Here is a 12,025-nt window from a genome sequence, read left to right on the forward strand (position 1 = left end):
CAATTATATTTTAAAACGAAGGTTAGTAGCCAGTGGTTACACATTTTTATTAACTTTAAAAAAATGGTTTGAATCCAATAATGCAAAAATAATATGACACTAAATTTAAAGTGCACAGGTTGATAATTAGACCACGCGACGCCTCTGGAAGAACTCGTAAATATTTTTTTTGAGAACTTCCTTGCTAACTTTCTGGAAAAATCTGGAAAGGTAATCTTTGAGGAAAGTCTCGGAAATATTTTTACAGAACTTGGGAATTTTCTGGAAGACTCTGGAAAGGTAATCTTTGAAGAAAGTGAAAGCATCTTCAAAGAACTTCCTGATTGAAGGGTTAGAGAAATGCTAAACAAAGCGGAAATTCTTTAAAGAATTGCTGGAGTAATTCCTGGAAATATTGTCGGAGAACTTATTTCAACTTCAATTCTTGAAGAAGTCCTGAATAAAAATCACAAAGAACCTCCTAGAAGAATCGAAGGAAGGATCACCGGATGAATTTTCGGAGAAAATTATTAAACACCATGAATTCATTGCCTTGAGAAGTTCCTCTGGTTCCTGGTTAGATAATGAGATAATATCACAATGTTAAATCCCATATACGGTGGTGCCTTCGCTCTGATGCGGTGAATGCCGAAAAATCTACCTTCAATGATCCATTCCCTGAAAGAATCATTGAATATATTCCTGGAGATCTGATAACTTTTCTAGAAACATCGACAATAATTTTCACATGGATCTGAAGTAATTTCTGAAGATATCCCTAAAAACACTCGGTTGATTTTTTTTTCTAAACGAAAATTTAGAAGGAATACCAAAGGAATTTGCGAAAGATTCATTCAAGAATGGATTTCTAAGCCACGGATCCCCAAAGAAAATCTTGGAAGCGCCCTCTGAGAATCGTCTGATTGGATTCTTGAGTAATTTTAAATAAAAACCTAAATAGGAACTCTTTTAGTAATCCCTGGTTCCTGATTGACCTAATGTGTTTTTTTTTTATTTATGAGTTATCTCTTTTTGGCCCTTACTTGATCTCTCTTTTTTCAAGCATGTGCTCTCTAAAGTTCCTATTTTTGAGACACTAAGGACCGATTTCTTCACCTTCGCTCAAGCCTTAAACCTATAAGTAGATGATTCTACTAAACAGCTCGAAAATGTATTATCCTTAAACCTAGTTTAATCATGAGAGTAAACGTGGTTTATAGCTTAAGCGAAAGTGAAGAAATCGGCCCTATGACGCTAGCAGCACTCTAAATAATAATTGCACATATTTTTTTAGGGTGGCAACAACGATTACGCCAACAGTGGTGGTAGCAGCGGTATCAACGAATCCTCCCCGGTACGCGACGAGTACAGAAAGGATGGCTCGGAAGAACCTTCCCCGTCGAAGTCTTCCAGTTCATCAAAACGGGACAAAGATCGCGAGAGCCGTGGACGTGATCGTGACCGCGAGCGAGACCGTGATCGTGAGAGTCGCGATCGCAGCCGAGACAGAGAACGTCGCGACCGCCGTGATCGTGACCGGGACCGTGGTAAGTACAGTAATTGACACTGTGTCCGGATTTATTGGAAGAAATCTCTGTGCAGGGCACTAACATAAATGGAAGTAGTATTGTGATAGCATTAATAGATTTAGAAATTTTGTCGAGTGTCTCTGCACAAGGTTCTACCGGTAGTCAGATTATTTCGCTTGTAACCATTGACATTTCTAATGACGTATGGTTGATCCGTTTATTGTACCGTTTGCTCTTGTTTGTTTTATAGGATCAACATATAGTAAATGAGCGAGCCGAATTGTTTAGATATTCATACCCTTTCTTATTACCATCCACAGCTTTTACATTTTTTTTCTTCTCGGTCCCTTATTTACTACACAGTTTTTCGTTTAGTTAGTTTCTCACTAATTATTGGCGGTTTTCTGCTCTTCTTGCTCAGATTTTGCAGACTCCGACACAGAAACGTATATTTCTCCTCTACCACTACAACTACTTCCGCCACTGCAAGCTGTATGAGTGAGAAAGTATCAATTGATAATGAAAGTGTCCTACGCGAACGCTCGATGACAGAGGTGACTTTCTCTAATCTTCTTTTTATCTCTTACATACATTCCATTTATTTCCGATGACGTTTTGCAACGGTGAAGGATGAGTGCCGCTTATGAGTTACTTTCATTGCAGTTACATACAATTATCCTAAGATAACGAAAGTCCGATAACCATTGGTTCACTGATACACGGAATAGTTGAAAAGAGCGTTCAAATTGCTTTGAAACTGATGAAATATCACTAAAATTGCTAAAACTGTTCTTGCTTGTACCAATAGTTGCGGTAAAGTGTTCCTATAGTGGAGGATCCCATAAGAAAACAACGGATACCGCAACTATAGGAACACAAATTAAAAATATACCGCAACTAAAGGAACAGTGTACCAATAGTGGTGGAATTATTTTTCACTGACATGCCGTGGATTACTACGATGAAATCATTTTTCTCATTAAGTCAATGGTCGTTACTTCCCGTTACAACATCAACATGTACATCAATTGCGCTTCTTGAATAAAGGCAGTCAAATGAAGTTCAATCGTGCTTAGTACCTCCACTATTGGTACATCTACCCTACAGTGTTGAGCTCGAATGCTGAGATGGTGTCCGCTAGACTTTCGAAAAACTTAAGGAGCTGCTGAACTTTAAACCTTATTCAAGATTGATTTGAAGGTAATAATGCGTTGAATACCGAAGAATCCTGTATTGATTCATATTTTATACCTCATTAAATTTAAAGTATAGCATGTAAAGGCTACAGCAGAACCGAACAGAAAATTTGGGAGCAACACTGGATATCTCGCTGGATTTTTTATTCGAAATTTTTAGAGTGAATAAAATAAATACCTCCATCTCTAATGTTTGGTTACATTTTTCAAATTGAGAAATACCATCAGTGCACCAGATTCCGCTCATTTAAGGGAAGTCATGTGTCCAAATGTTTATTAATAAATAACTATTGTGTCGATCAATACTATTTTTATGTCACAGTGTAGCTCCAAGTATAGGTAATCAGTGGCATAATAAAAAGAATTTGATAAATTTTTATAAAAAAATATTTAATTGCATTTGTTACTGCATGTAAGTGTTCCTATTTCCGCTCACGGTGAACAGATTTCGTGACGAACTTACTAGAAAAATGCATAATTTCAAATTTCGTTATTTATCCTGATATTTTCTGTGGTCAAACCATATCTACTAATGCAATAAAGAAGGCTGTATACTAAAATCAACATTTCTTTAAAATTTTGTTCAATTTTTCGCATGAGCGGTTATTGGAACACACACAAATTCCTAGTGGCCCAATAACCGCTCACGAGGTCTTATGTTTTCAATATAAAGAATTATTTTATCAAATGAAAATAATGTCAGACGACTTCATATGAAAGTTGTTAATATTGCTAGAATATATCCGTTCGAAAAATGTTGACTTTTGACACGAAAAATCAATTTTTACACTAGTGAGCGGAAATAGGGGCATGAGCGGATACTGGTACACTGATGGTAGTTTACTTCTGAAGTTTATTGAAAATAAGGTGGGCATCCATTTCAATAAATTTAAATGGAAAACAATGTAGGACATATTGAAACGCTTCGATTTTCCCGTAGCTTGAAAATCCAGGTAGCTCTTACGTGTAACGTTGGTGGAACAAACGGAGTTCAATAGTTCATGCGTTCATTCTGTGCTACCAATGATTCACGTAGGTGCTACGTGAAAAGTGTTGGAAATAAAATCACGTATGTTTTCACGTAATAATGACGTTTGGATTATTTTGAGTGCATGTGGCCACCATGCTCATGTTCACAATCAATATTTATTAGGCATCTTCAGCAGCGTTACAAATCTTGTCGCAAATTATATAATTTTTATAAGAAGTCATGTGTGTTGTAACACTAAAAGTCACTTTGTTCAGAAAAAATTGTTACCAAAATCACTATTTTCGTGATCTAATGATAATGAAATTTCAGGCTGGGTTAGCTTTTCAAATGCAAACAGCAAGAAATATATTTGTTATTATAAAGACAACTATAGTGTGATTTGGAAATCAAAGTGTCAAGAATCTTGACTCAAGAAAAATAAAGACTCCCGGCTAAATTTCTGGATGAACTTAAATGAATATTGCGTAGACATTTCCAAGGAAAAATGTTAAAAATTTCTTGAAAACTCTTTGGAGAAGCGAATTTGGGATGAAATTGGGATACAAAGCAAAAAGGGTTTATTCAATAATTTTACCAGTTTTTCAATCTAATTAAAAACAAATTGGAATTGTTTAATAGTGATTAGTTATTAGTTGTTAGTTAACTTATAGTTGACACAGCAATAGAAAAAATGCAAAACATTTCAAAGTGGATGCATCTTTCTAGAATCCTTCCGAGTGTTAGATATGCCGATTTGAAAAATTATGCTTGGTTTTATTATTTTTATAGAAAGCCAGGATGACACACTTGTCCCAAAGTTCGTTACTCGGTTTTCATTTTTAGAACGTTTAATTATCGGATTTATTAAACGCGAGCTAATTGTATGCAAATTTAAGCGCTAATTACGGCGCAAAATGTAAAAAAGGGATTAGGACAGGCTGTGTTTCGTCTTAATATTTCTTCCATAACCGTATGAAAATTACTTACGTGATTTGAGAGAGTCATCGAGATTTACATATACAGTCGAATTTCGTTCGTTGCACTATGGTGGGCTTCGTTTTAATTGGGCTCCCGTTAGGTGGGCCTACTTAAAACGAAGACAAACGTCACTTTTTGACATCAAGCTCGATTTATCAATGTTGGTAGCCCTGAATTTCTATTGTATTTGAGATTTTGACAGCTGAAATCTCAGCCCGATTAGTGAAAGTCTTTCACTAGGAGGGCCACCGGTTTAGTGCAACGAACGAAAGTTGACTGTACTATGTAAATAGAGTTTCATTGCTAATAATGGTCCCTTTAGAAGCTGAAATTCATTCTCGACACTTTTCGCAATGATACCTCAATCGGATATACCATGGTGTCCATCCATTCGAGAAATCCGGGAAATGCAGGAAAACCCCGGGAATTAGAAATAACCGGGAAGTACTCAGGAATTTAGATAAAACGTTGGAAAAATAGGTAACAATAACATTCTTCTCTAAAACCATTAGTAAGTAAAATTTACAAATTTCAACAATAATCGTTATGTAGACAAATCATAATTATTTCTTAAGAAAATATAAAGTTGTTTTGCCTCAGTTTAATAAGCACAATGATGCTTGGCCAGGGAAGGAAATTTCTTTTACAAAAGGATCCTGGAATTAGCCGAAATTCAGACCCAGACACCTTCAAGGATCCAATTTGTTAAGAATTTTACTCCCATGACTCGTTTTGTAAGAAAAGACCCAATTTTATAAAGAGTACCAAACAATAATTCAGTGATAGGTGGGTCAAGACGTTCTTATCCTTTAAAGCTATTGTTTGAAACTATTGAATTTTTTAAATTACGATTTTAAAACGACTTTTTTGTCAGCCAACCAGTAGAGTACTTTTTGTTCAACGATACTTTATGTTTCTGTTATCTTTTTCTCATGGTGTTACGGCTCTACTAAGACAGAACCTTCTTGAGGATTCTTTACAATGCTCAGAAATAGTGCAATCTAAATACAAAATGGTTTTAGCAATTTCCGAGGGTAAAAAGCAATACGGTAAACGTTCATTATAATAAACTGTACCTATGTCTGCTTATAAATTTTAATGGTTGTCCGACATTTCGCGGTAAACCATTCCGCGGTCAATCATTTCGCGGTTGATATCATTTTGCGGTTTACCGTCTTGCGGTTAGTACCATTTCGCGGTATGCCGTTTTGCGATCTATACCATTTCGCGGTGTGGTTTTTCCTACGAGTTGCACTGAAAATTGTTGGCATTATCACTAATAATATTTTCATCGGTGATTTACCCTTCTTTTGAACACAGGCAATCCTTCAAATTGCACTGTTAGGATAGATAAAACATCTCGGTCCAAACCGCGAAACGGTACACCGCGAAATGGTACTGACCGCGAATTGACATGCCGCCAAATGATACTAACCGCGAATTGTCGTACCGCGACATGACAAACCGCGAAATAATACACCGCGAAGTGGATTACCGCAAAATGTTATACAATCAATTTTAATAGTAAAATTACTAAACTATTCTTATGTTTATCGTTATTAACCCTCTAATACCCAACCCCGCCTTTAAACAAGGTACCGTTTGAAATTTTGTATATTTTTTCTTAGCCTGAAAAGCAAATTGATTTTATTTTTAATTTGGCATATTAGAAATGTTTTATATGACTTTTTAAACATTTTTGCATTTTAGAAACATGTTTGAACAATTGTATGATTACCAATAACCAACAAATGCATTGGTCTAATTGTACACGTTACAAAATATTTTACACTTACAAGCCTGGTGGAATTGAAGTAATTTCAAACCGATTTTTCCGTTAGTTACACGTAAAATAAAATATGCTCCAGGAATAAATAAAAAAAAATACATTTTCAAAAGTACCGCAAAAACTCAATTTTTTATTATTGTCAAAAATTGGTAGCCAGAAGCAGGATTGGGAACTGTGGCCACTATTTACTACAGTTCATCGATTCTGCCAGTCAACCAAAACACAAAGCAGCAGCAGCATCAATACCATCAAGCGTTGCGCTGCCAACGGTTCATACACTGCTTGAATGTTATTGTCTCTCCACTATGATCGTTTTCAGGCAGCCAACTCTAGGTGAATAATTAAAAAAAAAGTAAGAGGTTGTTTCCGAGATACGACCGCCAAGTTGACGTTGGATAACGTTAGCGTCCTCTATTTCCTGAATTGAGACCGTCACGAACTTATAAAAGATTTGTACTTATAAAAATTCAATCAATTTTCATACTATTTGTTGCATGTCAATTCTGACTTATTATGGACATTGTGTGTTATTATTTGCTTGGTTCGGTTACCACTTCAACACCGATAGAATCGGTCGATAGAAGAAGAAGCATGAGCGGTAACTCTTGCCCCCTAAACAAATATTCCGGTTGAACGTAAGGTGATCCACTAAGATTGGTTGCTGTAGTTTGTTTCGAAGCCAGTTTGAGGTTGAGGTACTTCTCCATGAACCGCGAACTCTATGTTCTCCACTTTGCTCAAATCGATGTTAAAGTTGCGTGTATATGTACAGTCACTCCACAGTTATGGATAGCACACAGATATGGATCAGAGTTAGTTTAAAACGGAAATATCTCATCAAATACAGATGCAATTTCGCAGAACACACTTTACCTACGTGAACCATAAATCTGTACAGTATCGCAATCAATTCAAATATGCTTAAATATATTATTTCCGTTTGTGGGAAACAGTGTTGTGAAAAACTCAATTTCTCACAACTCACGCTTGAGATATTTCATGCGTGAGTTGTCAATCATGCAACTCAGCAGTCAAAAAATCATGGATGAGTTGGCTCACCTTTTTAACTCATTGTCTCGTATTTCCACAGTTTACTCACACACGACAATAATTTCTTGTTAGTCTGGTAAAATTATGTTAATCCTTTCTAGCGTAAACAACAACATTCGGGTTTCACGAGTTTTTGCCGGGTCAGTCGCAAAGAATCATTTTTACGGTTTGAGTTGATTGAGTTGATTTTACATCAAAATCTCAAACGTGAGATTTGCGAAGCAGATCTGTAATGAGTTTGCTCTCACGGGAGAGCGTATTGATTGAGATTTTGAGTGTGAGTTTATCAACACTGGTGGGAAATAAATTGTCGATCATATTCCCAGAAGCGTTCATTCATAACTGTGGGGCATTGAAACCCATACCACAGTTATGAATCAAAGATAAGACGATTCCGAAAGAATCGCCAAAACGTATGCTTTCACCAACACATCATTTGTTTTCCTTGCAGATAAATTGCTGTTATAGTGTTTTGATCCATAATATGAGTCGATTTAATCCATAATACGGATCCTCCTCTTCCACTGATCCACATCTGTGGGGTGGACATTGTTTGGAATTTCAATTTAAATCGACACTTTTTGGTAAATAATCGTAAATTTTGACGTGTATTCTCAAAAACTACTATGTTCTGCAGTGTCAGGAAGGTAATTTTGGTTTGTACAGCGCCACCATGTTGTTTAATCATACTTTGTTCTGAAAAATGACCCTTAGTTGATCCATGGGTGACTGTAATCTTCAAAACGTCAAAACCTTATAACAGCAAGAAAAATGTGCTTTTCTATGAAAAATAAGACATACCTTGATATTTCGGAATTTTTCAATAGTTTAGTCATGAAAATCAATAGTTTTCATTGTTGGAGTAGATTCGTAGAAAAATTTCTAATCGATTGGTGCAAGAATCTTGAAAATCTATCCCGGCGTTAGTGAGTTATTAACAGTCATAATCTAACCACTTTTCGTGACGCGAGCGATTTTTCGTTTTTCGGAATTGTACCCCAGTATGTTGCCGTAAGACGTTATCCAACGTCAAAAAATGTTAAAAAAATCCATCGCAAATATTTTGCTTGTGTTTTCAACTAATTGAAATCTATTAGCGCTAATAGCAAGAGCACAATCATTCCGTTGCGATACATATAATCAAGTTCAATTTCATGCTGCCTTTATCGAGCAAAAATGCAAAACCCTGAAAACCGGAATAATCGTGTCACCACTCTGCTCGAGTCATTTCGCATTCGGGTTTGAAAAAACGTTGGGAAGAAGAAGATTACAGTTTTGAAGAGCCGTGACATTTTTTTTTTTTTGAACGGTCATGGTTTGCTTTGGATTTTGATGGTCGTGTAGAAAAATGTGAATGTCGAGGTGGTAAATGTTTGCTACAGTACATTTCCCATCCCTGGCCAGAAGGTTCTTCAAGAGGAAATGAAAATAGGGATAGGATAGGGATGTTCAAAAATAAATATAAGAAACAAATATAAACCAAAATTCACAAATTTGCGAATAAACATGAATCATTGTCCAAAACGATTTTAAATAGCGAAAAACGGTACTTAGATCGAAAATAAATTAGGGTAGTAGAGGGTTAAAGTAATCATCACTTTTGCACCGTTTCTCATTTACTTTTGAAGGAGATGACAAAAATTGTACTGTATATTATGTCGCCCAAACAAGATTCACACGTATACTTCTTGCAGTTCTACATTGAAAGTAACTCATAAGTGCACATCATCCTATCATCTTTTTTTTCTTTTCAATTCGTTCTACCAAATACTTTTAGCAATGATTCTCATGCCAATGATATGTATTTCTCCTTCTTTTTCTTTTGTGTTTGTACTTTCAGAGTTTGAAAAAATGGTATGTCCACGAGAGGGTTTTAGAGCGCAATTGTGGCGCCTCATTTTCTGAAACGCTGATCAGCAATTGCCCATATGATGGAGTTCCGTTCCTTTTTTTACTTTCCACGAGGGGAACTTCCATATCTGCATCCTTCTTGCACACCAAATGTGCCAAATGCAAGTGATTTTTTATTTAAAACGGGAAATTGATTAGGGTTTATTATTGTGGACATTCTCAAACACCGCATCTTAATTAGTATATCCTTTCTCACCAATTTTAAGGTTTTCCTGTAATCAAGACACGGATTTTTTTTTCAAACATATTATTTTGTTTCATCCGCCTCAAGTTCCTCACAATTCATCAATCATAAAATCAGAATGGTATCGCGCATATCGTCGACTGAAAGCGCGGCCGCAACGAACCATGCTTCTTCAAGGAAATGACCATCACTGCGTAACAAAATTTGTGGAGCAGCTAGTTAAACAAGTCGGAAGGAGAATAATTTTCTTTTCTTTTCTTTTTCTTTTATCAAAAATATCGTTTGAAATACCAAGTTGCAATATTGTGCTGAAATATGGCCGGCGAAGCTCGTTGAATGTGAAGTACCCTCCGACGATATCTGCTGGCTCGCTAAAACGACGGACCCAAACGTATAATGATTTCTAACTTGCAATCAAAAACGTACACTGAAGGAATATTTGATTATTTCACCAGGTGTTTGTATTTCTTTCTTTTGTGTTTTCCATATTTTCAGCCATCTCTCTCTGTGTCTCCTCTTTCCCTTCTTGCTCGGGTGCATGAAGAAGAGACCTGCTGGGGTTGTCTGTTGCAATCAAGTTGAAATTTTTCCATCAAATCCTACCGGAAAGATACCCATAATATCAAGAACACATCTAACAACACTTCTACCCATGGATCAAGAGAAGCTGGGAGACGATACAGAACAGCATCGGCCCGTTGCTCAGTCTTCGATTATCTCTTTTTATCTCTCTTTGTCTATTTTTCTCTCTCTTTGTGTCTTGTTTTGTTCTCTATTTTTTCTATTTCATTCCGACCAACATGCCCATTTGTGCCATCACATCCAAGTGCATTTGTCCGACCATGTTCATCTACCCACGTTGTCAGTCAACCGTCCCGTTTCATTCCACTGTGGTCGATGGCAATGAAGCAAATTAAAAAAAAATCTCGGCGATTAGCATTAATCGCTTAACTGCTCGTTCATTTCTATCGCCATTCATTAAAAATTCAAAAATAAAACAAATCAGTCACTCAATGCTCTCGATTAATCCATATTATTTTTCTATTTATTTTTTATTTATTTTCAGGATCTCTATTTCTCTCGCATATTTTTCTGTTTTCGTTTTCGTTCTTTTTATCTCTTGAAATTACCTACCCCTGAAAAAATGACACGAAACATTGATTGCTCCCCTGCCCTCTTCTGCGAGATCATTTCCAACTGTGCATTAACCCAATACTACACTGCCACAGTCCTCTACAGTAGCGAAGTGTGAAATGAACTCATATTCTCATAATGATGATGGGGGAACACGCCGAAAAGGTTAGCTTGCATTTCTACTCAAAAAATAACTATCGATATCTCCATTTATTCTCGGATTCTTTCGTCTCAGTTATCTTATCTTCCAAACAGCAGTTCGGCGCTATACATTTTTGAGAACGGTCTCTAATACCTCTACCGACAGCTTAGTTTATTTTACCATAAACAATGTTTAAATCCCTATAACTTTTTTTTACACAAGTTCTCAAAAAACGCTTCTATTTTCGGAATATGTGTCGTTTTTGATCATCGGTCTGGTTTTGAAAGCATTCCGATGTTCTTTGGGGGACACTTCCATATGAAATGTCTTAGACCGGCATGTTATTTGTAGTCAGGTCAAAAAAGGATAGGATATACAGTATCAACTATAAAAAAATCGTGCGAGTCGGTTGAGTTGTTTTTAAGATATCTGAAAAAAAAAATGTTTTTTGAAATTTGCAAGATCTTTATACCGCCAGAATGGTACCAGAAACACGATTGCTCATTACTCAATTTGCTTCATTTTTTCGCTACAAACTCTTATCTATCAAAATATTTTTTGGAACTGCGAATAACCGAACATGAGCAAAAATCTGTTGACTGAGATATTTACGTGTGTTCTGGGAGGTCTCCGGAACCAAAGATCAAAATCTTCACAGATTCTAAAAAGAGAAGTGTTTTGAAAACTTGTAAGCTACAATCGGTAGAGGGACTTATTATCAAAAATATGGTTAGTCGAAAATTCGATGTTCATTTCATATCATTTTTCTAAATTTGATTTCTTCAAAAAACACATTCGTGGGAATACTAAGCTATGAGGATAATAAGTAATTACGTGTAGGCGGGTCAAGATGAGGTTCCTCTAGATGTTTTTCAATTTTTTTTTTCAGTCTGGTACTGAATTAAAACATAATATGATAGTCATTTTACATTGAAAAAAATCTTTAAATATAGTCAAAATTGTATCAAAAATTTTACTTTTATTATCAGATTTCGTCATGAAAAAGTAATACTTTTTCGCGTGAAATGTAGCATTATGACGCTGTAGCGTTAAAGAAATTCCATCCGACTCTAAAACAGCTGCATTTCAAAGTTTTATTTGGATAACTATTTTTCATTTCTCGAAGCTTTTTATAACTGACGGTTTAAGAAATAATGTAAAGT

The 12,025-nt window shown here is 35.8% G+C and overlaps 1 protein-coding gene across 5 annotated transcripts in view; it reads left to right on the forward strand.

Annotated features, from left to right (window-relative positions):
* Positions 1-12,025, forward strand: part of LOC5564723 (poly(U)-binding-splicing factor half pint) — a 33,982-nt gene that overhangs the window by 4,727 nt on the left and 17,230 nt on the right. Inside the window, exons 1-3 of one of the 5 annotated variants that reach the window (XM_021851898.1) lie at positions 1,392-1,526; positions 1,930-2,062; positions 9,332-10,885. In XM_021851898.1, coding sequence (XP_021707590.1) covers positions 10,840-10,885 — 46 coding nt within the window. In that variant the 5' untranslated portion in view covers positions 1,392-1,526; positions 1,930-2,062; positions 9,332-10,839. Of the gene's footprint in view, positions 1-1,273; positions 1,527-1,553; positions 2,063-8,820; positions 10,886-12,025 lie in introns of those variants that run through there. The other 4 variants (XM_021851901.1, XM_021851899.1, XM_001649028.2 and 1 more) reach the window with 4 other exon arrangements.

Source organism: Aedes aegypti, chromosome 3 (assembly GCF_002204515.2).
Source record: "Aedes aegypti strain LVP_AGWG chromosome 3, AaegL5.0 Primary Assembly, whole genome shotgun sequence".
Taxonomy (NCBI): domain Eukaryota; kingdom Metazoa; phylum Arthropoda; class Insecta; order Diptera; family Culicidae; genus Aedes; species Aedes aegypti.